General features: G+C 45.0%; 1 protein-coding gene across 5 annotated transcripts in view; it reads left to right on the forward strand.

Moving 5' to 3' along the window:
* KIF13B (kinesin family member 13B) overlaps nt 1–26,467 on the forward strand; it is a 193,385-nt gene that overhangs the window by 63,198 nt on the left and 103,720 nt on the right. For all 5 annotated transcript variants that reach the window (XM_084829433.1, XM_084829429.1, XM_084829431.1 and 2 more), the window contains exons 3-10: nt 7,125–7,137; nt 9,051–9,111; nt 11,262–11,354; nt 15,147–15,327; nt 16,358–16,445; nt 21,648–21,782; nt 24,969–25,081; nt 25,687–25,798. In XM_084829433.1, coding sequence (XP_084685559.1) covers nt 7,125–7,137; nt 9,051–9,111; nt 11,262–11,354; nt 15,147–15,327; nt 16,358–16,445; nt 21,648–21,782; nt 24,969–25,081; nt 25,687–25,798 — 796 coding nt within the window. The remainder of the gene's footprint in view (nt 1–7,124; nt 7,138–9,050; nt 9,112–11,261; nt 11,355–15,146; nt 15,328–16,357; nt 16,446–21,647; nt 21,783–24,968; nt 25,082–25,686; nt 25,799–26,467) is intronic.

Below are 26,467 nucleotides of genomic sequence, written 5' to 3' on the forward strand. Positions count from 1 at the left end.
ACCTTATGTTTGTTTTGTCCTGTTTCCACATCAGCTTGCGATTTTTAAAAATAAAATGCATGAAAATTTATATGCATTTTCTTGCACAGTTCTCCAAATATATATATGCAAATTTCACCAATATATGCATTTTTTGTAAACAATTGCCCCTACAGTAATGTATTTCTGTACATTATGTTCATTCATATATGCATTTTTAAGCATGTTTTGATTGGCAAACTGCATTGCAAAATTTGGGAAAGTGCAAATATTGAAGTATAACTTGATTCTGAGAAGTGCAAATTATGAAGTGCAAATTATTGGTTTGAGAAGTGCAAATTATGTATTATGAATTTTTCCTTCATTCCTAGTCTAGACTCGTAATATATATGCTCAACAGGAATAATACAAGTTACAGGAGTAGTTTTATACTCTACAAATATATTCCCACATCCTAACACAGGTGAAATACATTCCCAGCCATGAAGGACCCACCTAAACCACCTATCTAAACAACTTTCACCATCAAGTAAATACTTTTTTATATCAGAAGGTTTTGATGTCTGCATGTTGTTGTGGCGTTTTGTTTTTAAAACTGAGGAGGGGGCACCTGAAGTGCTGCCATTGTTCAGTTAGTTATTTTAGGCCAGGGGTCAACAGAAACTCAATCTCCAGATATTTGGGACTTCAACTCCGAGCATTCCTGACCACTGGCCATGCTGTCTGGGGCTTCTGGGAATTGAAATCCAAAACGTCTGGAGATCTGCCCACCCCTGTTTAGGCTGTGTTTGTGGGGAGGTTACATTGAGCTGTGAATGTCATTGCATGGTAGTGCATGTTCAATTTTAATTTGATTTGCAATTTTGATGGCTTTTGGGTAGGGATGCTTGAGGAATTCTATATTCGTGATTTCTGACATGAACTGGCCTGATCCTTGCCACCCAGACTGATGTGCAGATCAGAACCTGGATTACCCTTCAGATTTTGGACTTCCCCAATTTTTGCAATGCAGTTCTTGGCTTAAAACTGTACCAAGATGCATTTAAGAATAGGTATTTTAGGATAATTTTATAGTTTCTGAGATACCAATTTATACGTGGTTTTTCATGTAGATTTTTTTAAAAAACTCACAGTAATGTGGAAAGAGGATGGAATGAATTTATGAATGAACAGATATGATACTGACATGAACCAGAAATTGACTGATTTGTCTGTCACTGCACCAGTTGAAGTTTCTGAACATTCTTGAAGGGCAGCCCCATGCAGGGTGCATTAAGGTAATCTAGACAAGGGGTGATTAAGGCGTAGATCACTGTGGTCAGATCTGCCTTTTCCTAAAAGGGATGCAGGTGGCATGCCTGCCAAAGCTGGGCAGGGCACGTGCTGTCACAGCTGCCACCTGGTCCTCCAGGAGCAATGCTGGGTCTAGAAGTACCCCCAAGCTGCAAGCCGGATCCTTCAGAGAGAGTGTATCTCCATCCAGAACGGGCTGTATCCTTGACTGGCTTGTCTACCGACCCAACAAAACTTCCATCTTGTCTGGATTGAGCCTCAGCTTGTTAGCCCTTACCCAATCCATCACCGTGTCCAGACAGCACTTCACTGTGTCCAGGCAGTTCAGGACTTCCGTAGTCTTCTTGGCATCATTGGGAAACAAGAGACACAGCTCAGTATCATCAGCATAGTGATGGAACCCAACCCCAATATTCCTTTGGGCAATTGTAATTATGGGGCTAGCGGTTGGTTGTTATGGATTAACTAACAATAAATCCGAGAAGAGTTGCCACCAAAGTTTAGCTATAGTGATATTTTGAGGCAAATTTGGAGTGTTCATCTTGAGGGAGGCATTCTTTTCAAGGGAAACTAAAAGAATTTCACCAAGAGTAGAACAATTACTTATTTTAAGGGATTTTTATCCCACCAGCAAGACTCTCCATGGAGCCCTTTGGAGGTGGTATGAAGAACGTCTCTCTTCTGGTGATGTTCATTCAGCAAAAGAAAAACACAGAATATGATGTCATGTTGAGAGTTTCTCCATCTCTGGCCCATTGTACTAGCTGCCTCTTTCAAGGATAGGAACACTCTCAACATCATGACATCCAGGGTTTCCAGATGCATATGCATGGGTGTCTGTATAAAAATGTGTCTACGTGCATGTCTGTCGTCTACATTACTGTGGGCAATGCCAGGGTGTATGCAGCAGTTGCCTTAGCTGGATAATGTGTGTAGCTGCCCTGTGTTACGTTTTCATTTCAAGGCTTACATTTCTTTGCTTATGATGAACATTAAATGAGGCTGTGTGTGCATCTTTGTGGAAAGAACACTATGCTTATTTGTAACTGGCCTTTATTGAGCTGCTTGTTTTACACAGTCTTATCCCCTTTTCAAAACCACCATATGTGGCGGAATGGCCACAGGGATTATATTCTTATTGCTGTTTTTAATCCCAAGCGCTGAATAATACAGGCACAATAAAGGTCTAAATGTTTTAAGTGCCACGTAGCGACATAATCCTGTCTTGGAAGGATTTGGGTGCGGGCCAGAAGTCATTGATGCACTTGGTTGGATGCTTAGGTGCCCATGCCTGAATTTTACTCTTCGTGTGCTTTTTGCTGCTGTTAATGCAAATAAAATTTGCAGGACGGATTCTCAGAAGATGAACCTGGCAAAATGGCAGTTGAGTGGAAAGGCAAGGTCCAAGTGTGGTGTAGTCCTGAATAGTGCTGAATCCTGGAGTGTCTTGTCAGGATGGTCAGACCTGGATAGGCGCAGCTGAAATTCTTGTTCAATCAAACTCATCTTAGTGTGGAAATGTAGTGCACGAATATTTCAATTCTGGCTGCCAGTTGGAAGTTGTATGCATATGGAAGCTTACAAATAAGCTGGAAGGCATGCTCTTTTACACAGCCTAGATGGAACGTATGGGACATCCCCCCCCCCCGCCCCAAGAGTCTTGGGAAGCTAGCGTGGAAGTCCTCCAGGAGACCATAGTCTTAGATCCCTGCAAGTTAGATTATTTCAATGTGCTTTATGTGGGGCTGCCTTTGAAGACAGTTTGGAAGCTGCAGCTTGTGCAAAATTCGGTGGCCAGATTGAAAGTAGGGACCAGGAGGCCTGAATATGTAACACCGATTCTGGCCCACTTGCATCGGCTACCTGTATGCTTCCAAACCCAGTTCAAGGTGTTGGTTTTGACCTATGGCCTTGCACAGCTCAGTACTAAAATACCTGATGGGGTGCCTCTCTCAGTATGAACCTACCCATATACTACGCTCATCATCTGAGGCTGTCCTCCGAGTTCCTCCTCTGAGGGAGGCTCAGGGGGTGGCAACAATTGAGAAGGCTTTCTCAGTGGTAGCTCTCCAATTGTGGAATGCTCCCCCCACTGATATCCACCTGGTGCCAACATTGTCATCTTTTCAGCCCTTGGTTAAGGCTTTCCTCTACTCTTAGGGATTTGATGGCATATGATGGGCTTTTTAATGTCAGTTGTTTTATTGGGTCCTGGTATCTTATTGTAACTGGTTTTTTAGCTGTTTTAAATTATTTTAAATTTTGTATGTTAAAGTTTTTATATCATGTTTTGGTTACGTTGCATTTTTGGGTTGTAATTTTTGTGAACTGCCCGGCAAGCTTTGGCTATTAAGCAGTACAGAAATGAAAAGACTACTGAGTCCTGATGGCTATATGCTCCCTCCAGTACCAGAGGCAGTGAGCCTATGTACATCAGTTTCTGGGGAACATGGGCGGGAGGGTGCTGTTGCACTCACGTCCTGCTTGTGGGTTCTCAGTCGACAGCTGGTAGGCCACTGAGTGAACAGAATGCTGGACTAGATGGACCCTGGGTCTGATCCAGCAGGGCTGTTCTTATGTCCTTATGATATAAATGAATAAATTAATGGGAATCTGCAGGACAACATATCTGTCTCTTCAGATCATCCAAGTGGATCTTGAACTCGTAACGGAAGGGGGGGGCAAGCAGGGATCAGCCCGAGCGCCACCGTCCTGCTCTGGCTAAAGAAGGAACTGCAGGGAAACCATCCAAGGAAGCTCTGCATTGCTGCTAGTTTTTATTCTGGTTGCATTGTTATGTTGTGGTTTTATTGTTTTTATATTGTTTTATTGTGTGCTTTTCGGGTTTAATTTTTGTGAACCGCCCAGAGATCTTTGGCTATTGGGCGGTTTAGGAATGAAATGAATGAATGAATGAATAAATAAATAAATAAATAAATAAAGAAGCCTCGTCCAGTCCATAGGCTGGAGGTGGCCATGTGACATTCCACCGCCCTCCATAAAGGTTTCCGGGCCTGGCTTACCATCTGGTCTGAGCATATGGGAGGCTGCAATCTAGCTGCTCCCTGAGCTGGCTACAGACAACCTTTGAGGCAGCCTCCGCTTCTGCCTCACCACCAACTGGACAGCTGCCGGATCTGACTCAGTAAGGTGGGGCCTTAGGCAAATATTGTGCAGTGTTTATGATGAAATGGTATCAGGGCATATGTAATTCTACCCCAAATCTTTTGAGAGAGGCCAGAAAAGAAATCGAAGGGTGCAGGAAGGCAGCGTCGGGCAGCAGCATGCTAGTACGGAGACAAACCTAGACACAAACTCTGGTGGCCCAGCAGGCATCCGCTGCACCAAGTGCTTCAGCCCAACCTCAGAGCTGCTTAACTGAGCCCAATAAAGGACCTCTTTGAGAGTGCGAAGGGAGCAAAATCCCACAGGCTGATGGGGATTCCCCAGCCCTGAGGTGCAACCTGGCCCTCTGTCCTGAGGAGCAATCTATAATTGGGGGAAGAGCAGGATGTGAAGAGGTTGTTGCCGTACCTCGTGTGGTACAAGCAACTGAGAGCCACTGTGGTGTAGCAGACAAGGTGCTTAGCATGGAGCAGGGAGGTGTGAGTTCAAATTCAAACCTAGCCATGAAGCTCACTGGGTGGCCTTGGAGGACCTAAGCTACTTTGCAACATTGTTGAGGAGATGAAATGGAATAAATGCCATCTATGCTCCCTATCGCCCCTTTGGTGGCGGGGTAGGATACAAATGTTGCATGATGCTGCTGCATTTTTAAAACTAAGTAGGTCTTATCCTGCTCAGTGCCTGGAAGGAAGGCTGTGTGGGAGCTCCATGAAAGCTGCCTTGGGCTTTCCCAAGGGTCTGTAAGAACATAAGAAGATCCATGTTGGATCAGATCAAGGTCCCTCTAGTCCAGCATTCTGTTCAGACAGTGGCCAACCAGCTGCCCGCAGGAAATCCATAAGCAGGTCATGAGTGCAACAGCACCTTCCCACCCATGTTCCCCAGCAACTGGTATACATAAGTATACTGCTTCTGATACTGGAGGGAGCACAGAAGCATCAGTTTTAGCAGCCATTGATAGCTTTACCCAGATGAATGTGTCCAGTGCCTTTTAGAAGCCATCCAAAGTGGTGTCCATCTCTGCATCTTGTGAAAAAGGGCCAGTCTGCCCATTCTGTATACTAACAGTGAACTTGTTTCAGTGATGTGGGTTGCAGCTTGCTATGGTTCTTCGAGAGAGCAGGATAAGAATTCAAATTAAAAGATATCCTGTTGGAAAAATCCTGCTGCAGCTAACTGTGTGTTGCTCCCTGTGCCTCTTGACACTAAATCTGGTATAGGAGCAGTCAAGGGCAGATCTTTATGCCAGGAGACAGACTCAGCAACATACAAACACTCTTAAGCGCAAGAGATCAATGAGAGAGAGTCTGAAATGTAATGTTTTCTTTCTAGTCATAGGGGGAAATCATCAAGTGTAAAAGAGCGGCTATGTCAAGAAGGTGCTGGTGTATTTAATTGCTTATATTCCGGGTTTCTCTTTCCCCTCACCCCCCAATCTCTCAGCATTTGTACTGCATCAGCAGTATGGATTGGAGCTGTTTTGTGGAGGCACGGTCAGTGGATGTCTGAAAGATGGGATTAAAATATAATAAATATGGAGACAAAACTGACTTTCTCTGCAAGGTTTCTATAAAGGTGACTGAGATAATGAGCCAGTTCGCACATAACACTAAACCATGCTTTAGTGTTACAAGAATTAGCCTCGGCAAACCTTGGGCTCATGCGCTCCCCCCTTCCTCCTCCGTTGTAGCTGTTGGGAGGAGATTGAAAGCTTTGGCTTCCATTTTAGATTAACTACAGTTGAGGGTTTGGATGACACAATATGCTGCAGTTAATTAAAAAAAAAAAAAAACAGAGGCAAAAGCTTCCAAACTCCTCTGCTTTAGCCACTCTGGAAGTGGGGGAGCATGGGACCCCAGGGGTCACCACAGCTCATTCTTGTCACCCTAAACTATGGCTTAGTGTGATATCTGGACCAGCCTAGTGTGTTTAAAGGATTTCTGCTAATGCTGAAGTGCTACGTAAATGCTCAACTGTTAATTTTGAAGTAGGCTCAAGCCTGTGGCAAGCCCATGCCCTGATCAATCTGTTAGTGTTTTCGATATAATGTTCAAAACAAAAGCACAATTTGGTCGATGGCCTTGTTGCAGGCTTTGCATTTCCTCTTTGCAAAATATATGGATTCTTATCTATATTTATTATTTATTCCTTATATTTCTATACCACCTTTCGGAAGCCAACCAAGGCAGTTTACAAAGGTTTCTGACAGTACATGGTTTCTTGATGGTGTGCCTGTGTCCCTTACTTGTCTCTCCCGAAACACTGGCTTTTAGTTGAACCTAGCTTCCTTCCCACAATCCTCTGCATTTGAAAACTGAGTACTTTCTAAAAATTAAAAGGAACACTTTTGAACAGGAGTGGGCAACTTGGGCCCTCCAGCTGTTTTGGCCTACCACTCCCATCAGCCATAGCCAGCCTAGCCAGTCGTGAGAGATGCTGCCTTGAGTGCCATTTTTCTTGGTAGAAAAGCAGGGTGCAAATAAAATAAATGAAATAAATAAATAAATAAATAAAATGATGGGAGTTGTAGGTCAAAACATCAGGAGGGCCACAATTTATTCACTCTTGCGAAGATGTGTGCCTGTGTCAGTGGCTAAAGCTGCTGTTCAATGCATTTTAAAGTTACCATTTCTTTTGCACTTAAAAATTGCTCTGTGTTAACTCTTTACTTTCCTTCCTTTCTCTTTTCTTTTTATGTCCTGGGGTATTTCATCTTGGAACTGTAGGAGCCAACCAAAGGTAGGAGATTTTGATTAAAAACTTTGCAGCCTATGCTGTGAAAAATTCTGTTATTCATTTGGCTTTGGATCCTGTACAAAAATATGTACTGCTTTTTCTTCCTAAATGTTCTTGCTGCTACTGTGCTAGGGAAAACCATTAAAAGCTTCTCTCTCCTTAAAAAAAAAAAAGGAACATTTTGCATTGGCAGCCAAGTCATGAGTCACAGGAACAAATGAGAAAACATCCAAACGCTGGCTGTGGATGAACGATTGTGTTGTGTATATAAAAAAAAAACAACAAAACCCTTTCCTCTTATTTGCATTGATTTGATTTGCAGTTGCTGCCTGCCAGTGTTCTTTTTTATTTGACAGTTGACAAGCAAAAGTCTTCATCAGCAACCTCCCCTCTTTCCCTGTAGGTTTCCTTTCTGCTTTAGCAATTTCCTATCCTCAAGTGTTGGTCATGTTTTGGGGCGGGGAGGAAGTATTCTATGGTGAATACGATTCTCAGGTCTCACCTGATCATCTGCATTCCGCATGTACTCACACATGCGTAGTCATCGCTGTTTGCTTTCTCAGGGCATTTCTGAACAACTGCAGGAGTTTGAAGCCCTTTAATCCTTTGGCTCCAATTAGGGATGCACAAGAATTTCATGTTTGATCACAAAACTGGCGAGCATGCTTCATTTGAAGCACCACACGCGAGCATGAGCATGTGTCCGCTGAAAATATTCTCAAATTCTCAAACATGTGCTTGCGTTTGTCTTGTTCCCAATTCCTAGTTCAATTTGTGCAAATCTCCTAATTCGTGCAAATTTCCTCCGTAGTCTGAATCGGCCCTGCTTTTTTAATCTGTGGAGGAAATTTGCACAAATTAAGAAATTCACACAAATTTGGGGACATTTGCACAAATCTCCTGTTTGATTGCTGCTTCATTTGCGCAAGTTTCCCAGTCATGCAAAGTGAGCAGCGACTGCAAGTGTGAACAGGAATTGGACCCAAAGCGAGCAGCAAGACGATGTTCAGAGAATCGTAGCGATCTTGAACATTGTTTGCCCATCCCTAGTTCCAATGTGACATGTGATCCGGTTAGCATTGGTTGCTGCCAGCCCATGTTTGGTCTTGGACAACAGGGAGCCACTGAAAGCTTGCTGTTCAGTAGAAGTCAGGAGAAATTTGCCCCAGGAAGTGAGTGGGAGTGAGACAGTGGGCAGAATGGATGCTGCTAGTCCTTCAAGCCCTGGTTTGCTCAAAGTGTGGCCCTTGTTGAAGACCAAGAGCCATATACTGAGGGGAGATATGATAGCACTCTTCAAGTACTTGAAATGTTGTCACAGAGAAGAAGGCCAGGATCTCTTCTTGATCATCCCAGAGTGCAGGACACGGAAGAATGGGCTCAAGTGACAGGAAGCCAGATTCCAGCTGAACATCAGGGAAAACTTCCTGACTGTTAGAGCAATACGACAATGGAACCCATTCCCTAGGGAGGTGGTGGGCTCTCCCACACTGGAGTCGTTCAAGACGAGGCTGGACAGCCATCTGTCAGGGGTGCTCTGACTTGGATTCCTGCATTGAGCAGGAGGTTGGACTCGATGGCCTTGTAGGCCCCTTCCAACCCTACTATTCTATGATTCTATGACATGCTAAGACTGCCCTCTCCAACCTGGTGCCCTCTAGATGCGTTGGACTACAATGCCCATCATATGGCCATGCTGGCTTAGGGTTATGGGAGTTGTAGACCAATGCATCTGGGTGGCACCAGGTTGGAGAAGGGTGTTCTAAGAAATGTGGTTGGACAATCATGGATTGACAGCTGGATCTCAGAAACTGTTTTGGGTATGGCTAGCTGAATGAGTATGGCTTGATCATTCAGCTCATTGCATGGTTTGTAAACAGACTGTTATAAGGCGTCTCTGGTTTATATTTCTGCAGGTGTTTGCCTACGATCACTGCTTCTGGTCTATGGATGAAGCTATGAAAGAAAAATATGCAGGTAGTGTTGTAGGTCTGAGCGACTCTGGGTGGGCAGGAACATACTACTGATCTAGCAAAATATTTGTCAAGAGGGTCAGACCTGGCCCTGGGGGTTTTAAAGTCAGTCTCTTGGACTCAGGTCAGCTCTCCCACTGCCAGTACATTTCTGCAAGACATTAACCCTCCAAAAGAAGTGTAATGTTTATGACCAGCAACAGAACCAAAAAAAGCCCCCAGGTGGCCTGGTCCCCCTCCTTAGGGTTATCCTAGGGAGCTGAAACTGGTCTTAGTAAGGGCCAAGCCAGATGTTACATGGTGTCTCTTGTTACTTCCCTACACCTTTTAACTTAAGGCAGCCTTGGAGACCAACAGTCTTAAGCAGAGGAAAGGTAAGTGGGGAGGGGCTGAACACTCCCACCCCCTAACCCACGTCATTTTTTAGCTCAAAATCAGCCTTCCCAACTTGCTTTCTTGGGGAAAAGTAGGGGACCGTGTTTTTCTTTTTAAAAAATCTAATGGGTGGGAAAACAGCTTGGGAGGCGGTGCAATTTTGAGTGGACAAGCAGCAGGAAGGGGAAATTCAGCCGACGCAACGTTCTTTGACTCTCGCAGCCTCTGAGGTTGCCTTTCAGCATAAAAGCTAGCCATCGGCAGAAAGGAACACGGAACTGTGTCATATCCAGTTGGACTCCAAATTGAGAAGTGGGAGTGGGGGAGTGAACCGTATGTGGGTGCTGGTGAACCACGCAAGCATCTCCTCTGGTGCTCAGGTGAAACAGGACACAATTAGGATGTGGTTGTGTGGTTCCCAGCACCCATGTGTGTGCTGCCCATGTCCCCCAACCCTTCCAGATCGAGCATTTACTAATCTCAGGTTGCAAGAAAATGACAGCCACCTGATTTTAAAAACAACCAGAGTCTTCTGGCATCTTGAAAATTAACACATTTGTTTTAGCGTAAGCTTTTGTGGACACTGTTCTCTTCATCAGATGTGTTGCATCTGTTGAAGTGGACAGTGTCCGCAGATGCTTATGCCAAAATAAATTTGTTAATCTTTAAGGTGCCACAAGACTCTCTGGGGTTTGTTTTTGCTGCAACAGATGAAGGTGGCCGCCCCTCTGATTTTAAAAGTGGTGCTAGAGATTTCCTGCAGCAGGCCCCTCCCCAGTTCCTCCCATGCATGCACACGTATGTAGCCAGGAAAAGTTCAGCTTCGGGGTTGTGAGGGATGAGAGTGGGCAAGTTTTGGTTCCCATCTATCCAGCCCCCCCCCCCTCTGCATTTCGATTAAAAGCTTCATCTACCACTGTCTATATATTATCATAAGATGGTTCTGAAGCTTGTAGGGCAAGGAACAATCCAAGTAAAAAAGCAGATGCTTCCAGTGAGCAAGAGGAAGTGGTCTTCCTCAGCTCCCTCCTTGGCCTTGCTCCTTTTACAGGCTGGTTGAGATCAGACACATCAGTCGCTTAGTCTGGCTTCACAGAGAATGGGGTGTGCTGTAGTGGGTAGCGTAGCCTTCTCCAACCTGGCGCCCTCCAGATGTGTTGGACTGCAACTCCCATCATGCCCAGCCAGCATGGCCAGATTGGGGAAGCCTGGGCTAGATTGTTGGAGTTGCACCTGGCAGGCGTGGGTTTAAAACCCAGCTCAGTCATGAAGCTCACTGGCTGAGCTTTGACCAGCAACTGCCTCTCAATCTAACCAACTTCATGGGGTTGTTGTGAGGATAAAATCAGATGGCCCTCACACATGCCACCCCGAGCTTCCTTGGAAGAAGAATACAGTCATTAAAACAAGTTACTTGGACATGCAAAGTGTCTCGGAGGCCACAACACATTCCTCTGGGCTAGAGATTTGGCTCACAGTCCTGAGTGTGCGTGTTGCCTGATTGTGATCCAAATACCGTGTTGGTGTGATCCATCCCATGCTGGTTTAAATGCAGAGTAACTCACCAGGGAGTTGCTGGAGACTTCAGTGCCGTCAAGATGAATATCTGATATGTGGCTTCCACCCTTAAAGGCTTCATTTACTTTGGACAGACATGAAAGGCATATGTTTTCATATGGTGTGCCTCGTGAGTGTTTGAAGTCTTGAGGGTCTTATCAGCGGCGATTTATGAGTCCTTCCCTTCCCCCAATAATCTGAATCTTTTTGTTCTAATTTTAGGCCAAGATGTTGTTTTCAAGTGCCTTGGAGAGAACATTCTCCAGAATGCTTTTGAAGGCTACAATGCATGTATCTTTGCCTATGGACAGACAGGTAAGCCGAGAAAAGAGACACGTTTCTGGTTATATAAGATTATGCTTTGACAGCCTTTTCCCCTCATAGAACAGCACAGAAAGGAATACAACCTCATACAGCTTTGGCACCACAATAGACGGACTGGTCCGTCACTCTTCAATCTCCACTTTGAGACTAGCTCTAAACTGCAGACCTCATGGCCACAACAGCTGACCTGATTTTTGAACCTTTCTGTTCTTCCCCTGCTCTTTACCCCCTAGCTTAATGACAACTCCTGGAGAACCTGAAAGCTTGCTTACTCGCTTGTGTCATTTTGGGTATAAAATTAGCTAGTGAGTCCACCAGTGGAATGGGGCCTACCTTGTGCTCACACCTTGTTTAGGACTTCGTAATCCTTACAACAGCCTTGTGAAGCAGCCCAGTGTTATCATCCCCACATTACAAATGGGAGTGAATCTGTGAGATGAGAGCTACTGAGAAAATATGGGTTAATAAAGGAAAATAAAAATAGGCCAAGCACAGGAAATGAGGGACAAAATGGCACACACTAATATTTATTAGAAAGTCCCATCACATTTTGAGTACTGGGATGTTTTGCAGGGAAGTAATTGTTACCGAGAGACAAACCCTGCTTTGTAGGCATGCAGAAACTCTGCTTTCTACCAAAAGCCTGTGCAGGGCACACTCTCTTTCTCCTTTCCTGGTCCACAGCTCATTCTCTTAACCATTGAGCCGGCTCTCTAGTTGCGGCATGTGAAGATCTTAACAAGTGGGCAGATAATGTGGGAGCAGGCTGCCCTTTAAATATCCTGGCCCTGTACTATGTAGGACCTTAAAGGTAATGACCAGCAGGTGAGTTGTCCACCCCTGAAGCTGGTTCCCAATGTTCTGCCCTACTCTGTTGCAGCTTAGAGTGACCAGTATGGGGTCTTAGGGACAGGAGCCAGACCCCTCCCTTCCTTCCTTCCTTCCTTCCTTCCTTCCTTCCTTCCTTAAAAGTGGGCAGCTGCCATGTGTTCCTATGGGGACCGCACTTCCCGGAGCCTGAAAGCCGTGGCCTGTTCGGGGTTTTGGAAAGCAGGGCTGGGTTTGGGAAAGCTGGCCAGGGTTGGCTATGCTTGCGGCAGCTGCTGAAGTAGATGGGTGGAGGAAGGGCAGTCCGCGGTCTCACCATGTCGTTTGCCGCTGAGGCTATTGAAGGTTTATTGCAGAGCAAGGGCTGGGTAGTCGTTAGGGATAGACGAGAATTTTGCCTCTGGGTGGAAATCATGCAAATACGTCACATTTGCAATCCTGAATGCAAGCAGGGGTATTTTTTTTTTCAAGAAATGTTCACACTATGAAACGTGCATTTTTAAAAAAATACACATTTTCACGCTGTAGTCATTGGGGGGAAAGTGTTGTACTTTTGAAAAATACGCACAGAAATGCTAACTTTTCCTGTCTCAAGTGTGCACTTTTCCTGTTCGAATGAGCCAGCAAACAGGCTGAAAATGAAAATGGAGTGAGCCAAAATGAGCCTCAAAGTGATTTTAAGAGTATTTCAGTGAGCTTAAACGCCACTGGCCCTCCTATCCCTAGTACTAGTTACAGTGAGCGAGGATGATGTTGGGGTGGGGTGTGGGGTGCAGGGCTGGAAATTCCCTCTGTCCTGCCCCTCAAAACTTGACAGGTTTTCAGTGTGTATAAATGGTGAGCACAAGAGTTGGAGTTCTAGGAGATTTGATACGTGGGGATGCAGCAAAATACTGCCCTTACTTACTCTGCTGCCTGATTCTTTCCCACAGGAAGCAGATAACCATCTCCTGCCTGCCCGGGGACTGTTCTTGAGTTAAGCGCAGCTTTACCAGAAGAGGGGGAGGCAGCAGATATGATGGTCCCATGCTTACCAGTTTAATTTGACACCTGTGGTATTCCTGCCTCACCAGTGAGAATTCCTTTTCAATAAGGCCTTTCCCACAGCAGGCAACCCAACCCACCCAGTAATGCTGCCACCAGGACCTTCGCCTCAGGTCCAACCCTTTTTACTACATCTTTGAGCTTTGGGAACACACTGGCTTTATTCTATAACCACGATAATTCACTTTATTACCTTAACCCTTACGTAGCCAAGAGCAGAAGGCGTGGGATTTTATAAAGAAAGAAATCTTCTTATTTACAGCATTAAGATGTTCAACAGTAAATCAGTAACTTTTAAAGCTGCTATCTATGTATATCCTCTCATACACATAAATCCTAGTCTCTCTCTCTCTCTCCTCTTCACAATTTATCTCTTTACAATCAATCTCTTCACAGGCCCCACTAAATCTCCTCTCTCACAAACCCACTCTGATCAAATCCCTAACCAACCCTGACTGACTGTCTGTCTGTCTGTCTGTCTGTCTATTTATTTATTTATTTTATTTAAAATATTTAAAACATTTCTTGGCCGCCTTTCAGGGCAGAAGCCCTCCCAAGGCGGCTTACAGCAATAAAATATATAAAAACAGTTACAGTATTAAAAGTGATAAAAACATAAAAACAATAAAAGCAACAATAAAAGCCAACAATAAAACCAGCAACAGTGTTAACAGCAGTACCAGCAACAATAGCAGTCCTATCATGAGAAGGCCAAGGTAAGATAATACGTTTTCAAGGCCTTCTTAAAAGTTTGCCATGGCGGACGTCCGATGGAAGCATGTTCCAAAGGAGTGGGGCCACTTCAGAGAAGGCCCTCTCACATGTGATCACTCACCTGACTGCTCTCATGGGTGGGCAAATGAGAAGGGCCTCTCTTTCTGATCCTAAAGTGCGGGCAGGCTGATATGGGTGAAGGTAGTCCTTCAAATAACTTGGTCCCAAATCATTTAAGGCTTTAAAGGTCAAAACCGGCACTTTGAATTGGGCTCGGAAATGCACCGGTAACCAGTGCAGCTGGTGCAGTATATGTGTTACGTGATCGAATCGGCTCACCCCCACCAATACTCGGGTGGCCGGTATAGCGCATTTCAGTAGTCCAGCCTGGACGTGACTAGTGCATGGATAACTGAGGCAAGGGCCATCCTCTCCAGACAGGGCCGCAGTTGGCGTACCAGCCTAAGCTGGTAAAAAGCACTCCTGGACACCTCCGCCACCTGGGCTTCCCCGGTTAGCTCAGAGTCCAGGAGGACTCCCAGGCTGCGCACAAGCCCTATCCTACTCACACAAGCGCAGCTCCATGCTTATATATCACACACACTCCACCCCCCTCTCACTCACTCAGCCAATCATCTCACATATACTGATACAGTCAGTATCACTCCTATCACTCATCCCACTCTCACCCTGTATATACTCACCATAAAACACAGAGTCATAACAGGAATACACATCTATAACCACACCCTCATAATAAACCCAGAAGCAAGACATGAGTGCAACATTGGCGAATGAGTTTTGTTTATGTATGTTGCTGCTTTTCCGCAGTGACCGAAAGCAGGGGTTTATTGAAGCTGAGTCTATAATCTGTTTAACTTTCGCAAATTCGATTAAACTTAACACAGTTCTTAGAATTGCAGCGGTTTATTTACACTCCGTAGGGCAGGGAAAGTCAGGCCTCAGTGTGTTGATGTTTGTCCAAGGCTGCATTTTCCTGCTAAGCCTCTTCCGTGAATTCAGGAGAATTTTGTTTCATCTTTTGCCCTCTAGCTATAGAATGGTCCTTGATGACCTAAATCTGCTTGGGGACTTATTTATAAAGGCACTCAAAAAGTCTTCCTTTGTCTCCTGGGTAGCCCCCCTTCTCCCTCACTTCTGCCTTCCTTAAAACACAATTCCATCCTATCTGTGCAGGGTCAGGAAAATCTTACACAATGATGGGCACAGCGGACCAGCCTGGATTAATCCCTCGGCTCTGCAGCACTCTGTTCGAAAGAGCCCAGAAAGAGGAGAGTGAAGAGCAGAGTTTTAAAGTGGAGGTGTCCTACATGGAGATTTACAACGAGAAAGTCAGAGATCTGCTGGACCCAAAGGGGTAAGAAGGAGTGTAGGGAAGAAAATGAAATGCAGGCAACCCGGCCAGCTAGTCGCTTGAAGGGAATGGAAGCCTGCCTCTCCTTCTGCATTCCTTGGAGGGGCGGGGGGGTGCTGTTCTGGAGGAAGGTTTCGTTTATGGGGGAGGGCTGTAGCTCAGTGGTAGAGTGCACGCTTTGCGTGCAAAGGATCCCAGATTCAACCTCAGGCATCTCTGGGTTGGGCTGGGAAAGAGTCCTGTCTGGGACCCGGCAGAGCCATCACCAGTCTGTCATCAGTACTGAGCTAGACGGCCCAGTGGTTTGATTCAGTGCTGGGCAACTTTGCATGTTCCTTGTAATTCTGGATGCACCTAGACTTAAGGTGGGAGATCCACGATCAGGGAGATCCATGATCAGGTTTGTTAAAAAGTTAGCCACAGCCTGGGGACCCTAAATCAAATTCGTGCCATGGCACTGGGGAGAGAGGGTTAACCTCAATGCCATTTCCCTATTAAATTTGCCCTGTGTGGGGGAAGATATAGGTATCTTACCTGTTTGGCATAGCATTTGAGTCTCAGGCCAAAGTCAGGAGAGGCCAGGGAAGTCTAAATACCCTCAGAGGTTGATCCAGCTAACCTGTTTTGTTTTGTCTTTATGTCTTGGGACCGACATCACTTCTGCCATGCACGAACATGAACACAAATAAATGTGATTAGTCATTTGCCAAGGGGTGTACAGTCCTTATCTCTTTCATCGTTTGGTAACATGGTACAACTGCATTTTTGTTGTTGCATATTGCACAACGTGAATTGTTTCCCGCAAGCTGAGCGCTGGAAGTGGTTGGCAAAATGGGCCTTGACTTGACTTGACACACGGTGGGCGCAATTGGGCTGAAGTTAAACGCCTTTGATTTCAAGAGGAACAATTTAAGCATGTGCTGAATTCTCCTGTTGGAAATCAAAGCAACTTGGAAGTGCTCGACTCTGGCTGGCTCTTGCCCAACGTTTGTAAGAAGAGTAATGCCTTGTTCTGTGTTTGCTTCCACAACAGGAGCCGCCAGTCCTTAAAAGTCAGGGAGCACAGCGTCTATGGACCTTACGTAGATGGGCTTTCTAAACTGGCTGTTGCCAGTTACAAGGTAAACAAAGGAATTATAGTTGGCTCCTTCTAATAATGGTCAATGGGATCCTCATCCTCCTCAACATCACCAATTTATTTGTTTTCTGCAAGAGCTTGTTCCCAAGAAACATAAGAAAAAAACCCCACAGGGGCTCATTTCAGAAGTAGCAATCCCAGTCTGGTTAAAGGGGTGCAGAACCTGAAGCCCGGGGGCCAAACCCAGCCCTCCTGGCATCCCAGCCCGCCCCCCAACCATTGACTGTTTGGTGGTTTCCCGGCTTTTGTGCAGGTTTTCCCTCCATTCTAAAGGCTTGAACTCCTCTCCTAAGGCTCAGTTACTGTCAGGAAGAGCTTCGAGCTAAAATAGGCTGGTGTTTTAGCCCCTCCCCTTTGCCTTCAGCTCCACCCCCTTTGCCTTCAGTCCTGCCTACCACTGGAATGTGGCCCTCAAATGCTTCTCGAGAATGGAATTCGGCCCTCAGGCTGAAAAAGGTGCTGCTTAACCGTTACACCATTGTTTATCAGCCTGGGAATGAGTCGTGTGTCTATGTACTCCTGCCTGCCCTTCCTCCCCTCATATGATTGGCTTCAGCAAAGCTATGTAAGGGTGCAGTGTTATGCATGTTTAGACAGAAAAAATGTCCCACAACTCCCAGCATTCCCCAGCCAACCGTGTTTGTTGTAGGACTTTTTTCTGTCTAAACATGCATAACACTGCACCCTTAGTTTCTTAACTAAAAATCAGGGACCTCCGCTCTGTTTTAAGTGCTGCTTAGAAACCAGGATCTGATCCCGCCCTTCTCATTCACGAGGGGTATCAGAAATATATAGCCATACACCTTTCTTTAGGATATAAAGAGCAGCTGTATAGCCTGTCCGGGGGAACAGCTTAGACAACAGGTATGAGTCCACCTGACAGAATGCTTCCCCATGGGGTAAACTCCCTGCAGATAGAAAATTAGTCTTTCAGGGAGAAAGGGTTCTAGCTAGGCTTCCCTCTGATTTTTTAATTTTCTGTGGGGTGTGTGTGTGTGAGAGAGAGAGAGAGAGAGGGTATTCCAGCCTTCCCCAAGCTGGTGCTCTATGGATGCTTTGGATTGCAACTCCCAGCATTCCTGATCATTGGCCTTGCTGGCTGGGGCTGATGGGAGTAGAAGTCCACAACAGTTAAAACTGCCCTCTTCTCTCAGGCATTTGTCAGCATATAATGAGTCTCTTGATTGTCTCTGGCTGATTGTTTTACATTGTTTTAGATGTATGTTGTTGTTGTGTGTGATTTGTTCTATGTCATTATGTGAATGGTTTTTATATTTTATATAATGTATTTTAATGGTTTTTAATTTTTGTGAACCTCCCAGAGAGCTTCGGCTATGGGGCAGTATAGAAATATAACAAATGAAATTAAATGAACATCTGGAGGACACCAGCTTGAGGAAGGCTGGTGTATTCCGACGCATACAGTCTGGGCTCTTAAGTCAGACCATGATGGGTCGCTCTGTCTGAGAACTGCCTGCTTGAGTGGTTGTGACTGTCCAAGATCCCAGGCGGAGGCCGGATCTGCAGCACTCTACCTGAGATCCTTGAAATGGAGATGCCAACCAGTAGTTTGCCATCCCAGTGCTTTGCCTTTAACGTTCTGCCATGCCTCCACAGGTGGGGTGCCTCCGGGCAGCAGTGCCCTTACGGCAGTCATGAACTGCGCTTTGGGAAACTCTCACCCTTAGAATATGTATAGGTCTGTTGCTAGTAAGGCACACAACAATCGTTTGTGTGCCACGTCCCCCTGCCTCCAGTATACAAGCCCTGTAGAGATTAAGGATATGCTATACGGAAGAAGTGGCACATAAAGGTCTTGAAAGAACTGCTCCGTTCTCCCAGTCTTATTTTTTTTTTAACTTGTAAAACTGGTTTAGCAAGCAATCAAGCTAGGCCTGTTTGCAGAAGGATAGCCATAGCCTTAAGTGCCTAAGAATAGTTTGCCATTGAAACAAGGTGACTGGGGCCCCTGGTCGCATTTCCACCATCAGAGTTAAAACAAGCAAGCCACATACAACCCCCCACCGCCCACTGCAAAACCAGTCCGTCTAGCGCAGCCTTCCCCAACCAGATGTGTTGGACTACAACTCCCAGCATCCCCAACCAGCCTGAGCTTCCGCAAGCCCAGGCACTTTGCTTTGCTTTGCTCCTGCCTCTCATTCCTGTCCCTGGAGCTTTGTTGTTGTTCAGTCGTTCAGTCATGTCCGACTCTTCGTGACCCCATGGACCATAGCATGCCAGGCCTTCCTGTCCTGCGCTCTCTCCCGGAGAGTGCTCAAGTTCATATACATTGCATCGGTGATGCTCTCTAGCCATCCCATCCTCTGCCATCCCCTTCTCCTTTTGCCTTCAGTCTTTCCCAGCATCAGGGTCTTACCCTGGAGCTTGTTGTTGTTGTTCAGTCGTTCAGTCGTGTCCGACTCTTCGTGACCCCATGGACCATAGCACGCCAGGCCTTCCTGTCCTGCGCTGTCTCCCGGAGCGTGCTCAAGTTCATATTCATACCCTGGAGCTTACTGAAGTGCTAATAAAGACGAAGAGGGTGTCTTTGAACATATGCAGAGTACTTCTGTCTCACTGTCATGAAGCCACAGCCAGCCCACTCACGTCTCAGGTGACATAGCATGATTCCAGGTTATTTGTGCTGGCATACATTTCATTTTAGATATCAAGCGCTAAGCAAAATGCGATAAGCCCAACTCCTTTGGAGATGGGTAAGAATTTTAGCTTGTTTTAACTGCGAGCTCAGGGTGTGGCTAAAATGTTGTCTTTGCTGTGAAGTAATACGTTGCTGGCCAGCCAGCTTCTTCTGTTCTTAGAAGAAGAAATTTGTAGCTTCCCCACTCTGCCCAGACATAAGCAAAGGCAAATCGAGGGACAGTGTAGACATGATCCTGTCACATGGAGCAAACAGAGGTTTTCACACTCCCTTAAAATGGCATCTCCCTGTCTCTCTACAGCAGCAGGTCTTCAGACTTTTGAGGAGGATAATATTTAGCATGGCCTCCCCCAGCCTGGTGCCCTCCAGATATGTTGGATTACAACTCCCATCATCCCTGGCCAGCATGGCCATTGGCCCAACACACCTGGAGGCACATGGCTGTCTATCTACCTGATAGAGGACTTCACATACATTATTTTAAGAACATAAGAAGAGCCCTGCTGGATCAGACCAAGGTCTACTAGTCCAGTGTTCTGTTCACACAGTGACCAACCAGCTGTGGACCAGGAACCCACAAGAAGGACATGAATGCAACAGCACTGTCCTGCCCATATTCCCCAGGAACTGGTATACATAGGCATATTGCTTCTGATACTGGAAGTAGCACATAGCCATCAAGACTAGTAGCCACTCATTTATTATTAAATTTTATTAAATTTATTAATCGCCCATCTGGCTGATCACCCAGCCACTCTGGGCAATGTACAACATATAATAAAACAGTTTAAAACAATAAAATTCTACAATAAAAACATTTTGTAAAATACCCTAACCCACCCCAAATGCCTGCCTGAACAACCACGTTTTTAATGCACAGCGGAAGCTCATTAAAGAGGGGGCAAGGACTCACAGCTTTCTCCTCCATGATTTTCTTTTCCCCCTTTTAAAGCTATCCAAACCGGTAGCCATCACTATTTCTTGGGTAAATTAATTCAGTAGTTTAACTATGCCCATTTTGTTGCAATCCTTGCAAGAGTCCTGTAATGTAAGCCTACATTAGTGCCCATATTGCAGGTGGGTGAAACGGAGATTGAGTAGTGAGATTTTTGCAGAGTAACTGTTTGGACCAAGGGTTTCCTTTCTCAGTCTTTCCACCATCAGAGTTAAAACAAGCAAGCCCCCCCCCCCCCGCAAAACCAGACTGTCTAGCGCAGCCTTCCCCAACCAGATGTGTTGGACTACAACTCTCAGCATCCCCAACCAGCCTGAGCTCCTGCAAGCCCAGGCGCTTTGCTTTGCTCCTGCTTCTCATTCCCGTCCCTGGAGCTTACTGAAGTGCTAATAAAGACGAAGAGGGTGTTTCCTTTCCCAGCATTCTCCAGAATTTTTTGTAGGACTTTTTTCTGTCTAAACATGCATAGGATTGCAACATCAGCCCCTGTGCTGCATGGCCTCCCGGAACACAGGATTAGCCCCTCTCAGCAGTTATCTTCTTTTTCTAAATTTTCCTCCATTTCCATTCCCAGGCAACATCAACTTTGTTTTTATACTTTGGATTGTTCTGTACACCGCTTCGAAAAAATGGCTTTTTTTAGAAGCAGGGTATAAATACAATAAAAATACAATAAATAAATGTGTGAGTCAGGGGTCAGTTGAGGGCACCCTTTTCCATGTCATCAGCTAAGAATTGCTTTGACCTGGATTCCTGCATTGAACAGGGGGTTGGACTCGATGGTCTTATAGGCGCCTTCCAACCCTACTAGTCTATGATTCTATGATTCTGCTCCATTTTCAGAGGTAACATGTTTTCCTCGGGTGTGGGAGGGTTTTTTGGTTGAATTCATCATTTGCGGGGAGAAGGTCATCTTTTTTCTTCTCTTCCTCCTGCTCATTTTCATGGGTTCATTTATGTAGCCTATTTTCCTTTTGATCCACTCTAGGGACATGGAACTACAGACTGTATAATTAGCTGCCCTGGGATATGACAAAATATAAATCTAATTGTTTTTCCTACTGTAAAAATAATGGTGGTGATGCCACTGGTGCTGTCCTCTTTGAGATGGAGCCGAAACCCTCCTGTGGGTCATGACCCATCAATTAAAGGCCCACCTGGCGCCAACATTGTTATATTTTTGGTGCCAGGTTAAGACCTTCCTCTTCTCTCAGGCAGTTGGCAGCATATGGTGAGGTTTTAATCAGGTCCTCGATTTTTCTTCTTGTTGATTGTTTAAAAGATGTTTAGATATCTGTGTGTGCTGTCTGTTTATATGTGTGTTTGTAAATGGTTTTTATAATATATTTTTAAGGTTTCAATCTTTGTAAACTGCCCAGAGAGCTTTGGCTATTGGGCGGTATAGAAGTATAATAAATGAAATGAAATGAAAGGCCAGTGCTGTAGAGAGACACAGCTGAGGGCCACTGCAACTGCAGTCAGAGTTAAGAAGTCCTTCCTAATGTATGTAACCTATGCCTGCCTTGCTGTAGTTCTTAATGCCTTTGCTTTCCATTCCATCTTTTCCTTAGGACATAGAGTCTTTGATGTCTGAAGGCAATAAATCTCGGACAGTTGCTGCAACCAACATGAACGAAGAGAGCAGTCGATCCCACGCAGTTTTCAAGATCATTCTCACACACACATTGTATGATGTAAAATCAGGGGTGAGTTGTGGGATTCTGCACCCTGAAGCAGGGAAAGATCCTCTGATGTGTGGCACTGGCAAACTGTAGTTTATATGCTCACTAGCATTTTGTTCCTGGTTTATTGCTAGAGTTGCCTCGAATGCTGTAAGGCCTGCACTTCAGCCATAGTTTGTCATCAGAACAGATCTAGAAACTCCCAGAAGATCCCATAGAGTAGCCTTCCCCAACCTGGTGCTCTCCAGACATATTGAACTACAACTCCCATCATCCCCAACCAGCATGGCCATTGCAGTTTGGGGATGGCTGCTGCGAGCCTGCCAGGGAAAATGGCATTCAGGTTGCTTGGTATCTGAATTAGGAGAACTGTATTTATTAAGCAGCATTTACCCTGCCTTTCTGACCCAGTTGGTTCTCCAGGGCAACCAACAACCATAAATATAAAGAGGCACATTAATAAGACACAAGCCCGTATTGCGATTAAACAAAGAAATCCAAATAAGCGGCAAATAATGGTATCGTCACCATCATCACCAATTTATTTGTATGCCATTTTTCTGCAAGAGCTTGTGCCCAAAGCAGCTTACGATACACAAGAAAAAAAACAGGTGTCGCAAACGCAGTCTGGTTAAAGGGGTGCAGAACCTGAGGCCAAATCCCAGGCCTCAGATATCTTCATTTCAAACTTATTAAAGGTTGATAACAGTATCTGACTGCCCATCTGGTGGAGAAGTGTGCTTGACAGGTTTGCCTGTATCCAGTGTGACTATTTTGATCTTCCAAGCAGAGACTGCAGAACAGCCCTTCTGGAGGCTGAGGCCTTGTTCAGACACTTCACAGTGAGTGTCTTGATAGATGTCGTGGCGTGGAAGGAACAAAACCTGACCCAGGGCAAACTCTATCTGTCTGTCCGTCCGTCCGTCCATCCATCCATCCATCCATCCATCTATTTACAATGGCAAACCACCCTGCTATAGTCTGCCATGAAAATGCCAGCGAAAGCAGCATCCCTCTAGGGGTCAGTAATGACCCGGTGCTTGCACAGGAGGAACCTTTCCTTTTCCTTTTACTTGCTGAAAAGCCATCAAGGCAATGTAGAACAATCCCAAACCTTAACACGATAAAAAACAAGAGCATTAAAACAGCTACATAATTTTAAAAGGCTAAATATAAAAAATGCGTCTTCTCTAGGGATGTACGGACTGTGTAAAATCTGCTCCGTCTGTGTTTCGCAGATTGTCAGGAGCCTTTCGTTTCATCATCTGCCCATAGACAGGTGTGATTTTTTTCCCCGTCATGTGGAAAAATATGGCAATATTTATGTAAATATTTACGTAAGTATTTACTTAAGTATTTACATAATTTACCTCGGTACGTAAGATTTAGTGTATTGTCCCCCATTCCATTCAACATTTCCTCAGCAGAAGTGTATGTATTTTTCTACGGATTTATTTGCGTAAATTTCAGGAAAGTAAAAAAATCATCCGAAAGTCCACGGACTCGGCACAGCCTGAGGGGGGTGCTCCGCAGTAGATTTCACAGGTCGGATTCTTAGAAATCCGAGCTCATTTTAATCCGTCTCGAATTTCTCCAGCATCCCTAGTCTTCACACCCTTTCTAAAAGCTAGGAGAGTAGGGGCCAATCTCAGTTCTTGAGGAAGCACATTGCACAGTTTGGGAGCAACACTGGAGTAAGACTCTTCACGTGTGCCTGACAAATGTGCCGAAATGTGTAATAGCATCTTCAAGAGGTCCTATCCAATGAATCGTAACAACGGGGCAGGTTCATAACAAAACAGACAATAGCTAAACAAACTAAATTTGGCCCTTGTAGTGTACCGTAGCGGTTTGCTGCTGATTTTTGGTGGCAAATCAGTGGGGTTTTTTGCCTCCGCTGCAAATTTAAGTTGTGATATGGTCCCAGTGTGCAACATCAGTTAGCAGTTGTTTTTTCCCAGCTGCATTTTGAATGAGTGCTGTGGGTAAAAAATGGAGCCCTGCTCTTGTCTGGTTCTCTGGCAGGAAGCAGTGGCTGTCAACATGGCCATGCCATTTCAGAAGGGACTTCCTCCACCCCACCACATCCATTGAGCATTTGGCATGAAGGATTTTACAGCTCTGAGTAGGGCACATGCACCTAGGTAGTGTCATTTGAATTTTTAAAAGTCTCTTTACTGTATTTCCAAAGAAAGGGGTTAGAAAAACCAAACTTCCTGCAGAAACTAGATAGTTTGTTCGTTGTGCCATCAGTCAACACAACTGAAAAGGCTGCATGTGTTACCTGCTCAGTTTCACACTCAAACAGCCATCAGAATTCACCGAAAATTTAGGTTTGGGGTGATAGGGTAGGTGTAGGGAGGACCACCCATCTTCTCTGATAGGACTTGACGAGCTCCCCATGCACCTGGGGAACCCCTGACATTGCATCCAGGTAACATCTTAGATCTTTCAGGTCTCTACAGGTGAGTCGCTTTGTCTCTAACCACACAGGGTAAAATGGGATGTGGAGACTGTAATGCATGGATCTTGCACACAGGCAGCTTTTTCTGAAGTCTGAAAGTCACTTGTGGAATTTGGGATTAGTTCAGATCTGCCTCTATCACTTCTGTGTATTTGTTTTTCTGGTATCTGCAGATGTTGGAATGACTCATCAGCAAAAACCTAAAAAACGTTGTGTACATTGGTCCTAATGTGACCTCATGCCTGCTCTGTTGGCTTTTTTAAAAAAACACCTGAATACCTGGACAATTTATTATCCTACCACACAAAAGTTAGAAAGTCACCAACACACATTTTCTACAAGTACTATTCTACCCTTTAGTTCTCATTCATAGCGAAAATGACACCTAAATATTCACAACAGCATTTTTGCTTGCATTTATCTCCTGTTACCCTTGCTTCTGTTTCCTGTTATCCCTTTGTCTCTCCAAAAATGTAGACTATAAACCCGTTGGATTAGACACATGTCTTATTTATGATGCTGCTGCTGTCATATCATAACAAATGATAGCATGATGGCATTATGTACGTAATAATTTTACTAGTCCTTTACTTGAAATTTCTGTCTTTCTTTCTTCACCTCAACATCTTTCCAAGCACGCATCTGTTGCTTTCTCCTTCCAAACTGGGCACATCGTGAACTGTGTAACTTTTTAGATATGAGCATGTGGGTTCCTTCTAGACTAATGCCTGCATTTCATTCCACAGACATCTGGCGAGAAAGTGGGCAAACTGAGCCTGGTTGACTTAGCAGGCAGTGAAAGAGCAACCAAGACGGGAGCTGCGGGTGACAGGCTGAAGGAAGGAAGCAACATCAACAAGTAACGCTTTGTTAATGAGGAACTAAATGTTTTTAAATGATGAATAATGGCGTGGCTACATGTGTCCCAACATTCTTCATTCATTTATGAGAATGACAGCAAGTGAGGAAAGAAGCAGGGCCAATACTTCTGATCTCACAGGAGGGGAAATTATACCTGGGGGAAAGACTTGCTTGATTTCTCTGCATTTTTCTCTTTATAGGGTGCTGTTCCCTTTGATTTTTTTCCCTTCCCATTCACCTTCCTATAAAAACAAACAACCCTTATATTTTGTTGTGATCGTGTCATCAAGAACTAATAGAAAGAAATGTTTAAGTTCAGAACAAAGAAAACAGTTTAAAGTGACCCCCACACACACAGTTTGTTTTTTTCTGGGTTCAGATTCCCTATTTGTTTGTTTTGGTGTGATCACTGTTTAGGGCTGTATGTGTTATAAGTTAATGGTTAGGGAACTTCACCCTAAATGCAAGGTGCCAGTCACATGACCGTGGCCCTAAACTAAGCTAAAATGTTACTGTTACATGGGGCCAGATGCTGCTCAGTTAGTAAGGCCTTGCTGATCCTAGTCATCATACCGTTTCAAAACATTTTTTTCCCCCATGCAGGTCCCTCACAACTCTTGGGTTAGTCATTTCTGCCCTTGCAGATCAGGCTGCTGGCAAAAATAAGAATAAATTCGTTCCATATCGTGACTCGGTGCTCACTTGGCTACTCAAAGTAAGTCAACAGTTATTCAGCATCTCAGACAAGAGCGTAAGACTTGTCTGCCATGATCAGCTGGTGCCTATACATCCCTTCTGTTCTGTGTTCATGCTTGTCAGTGCAGTAGACACAGTTGTCTGTACTAGATCAGTTTTGGAAAAAAAGCTTGTTGTAAAAGAAGGGCTGCAGTGGAAAAACTATAATGGTTGCAAACATGTCTTATCCTGTAAGCTGTTGTGCCACATGCAGGAAGCTCTTTACCCAGGATAGAACCTGGTACTCCCTTCTGCTCCTCAAAAGCTTTGCTCATCTCTTGTGTCGCCCTTTTGTGGCTTCCCACTCTGGCTTGTTCATAATCGATAGTGGGCTGGCTTTTGAGTCTTTTCACTGATAACTACACACATAACCCCAGGCTCTTTTATCATGAGTTCTTGACCGCACCTATCCCGCGTTTACCTAGTGTCATGGCTAACTTTGGAGATTTTGGCTAAGATGATTAGCCTTTTTGCTTCCACTCAGCAGGGGGAAGTAAATCTCAATGCGTGTACCAATTGCAGGTCAAGGGGAAGGGTTGGAGGAGGTCATGTAATCATTCTCCTAAAAAACACAGCTGATAGAGGATTGCTTTGTGCTTGGAAACAAGTCTGGCTTCATGCTTGCAGCAGAATATAATTGCACTTTGGA

This window comes from Heloderma suspectum, chromosome 1, assembly GCF_057233095.1.
Source record: "Heloderma suspectum isolate Gila_16-S chromosome 1, 16-S_ref, whole genome shotgun sequence".
In the NCBI taxonomy this organism is placed as follows: domain Eukaryota; kingdom Metazoa; phylum Chordata; class Lepidosauria; order Squamata; family Helodermatidae; genus Heloderma; species Heloderma suspectum.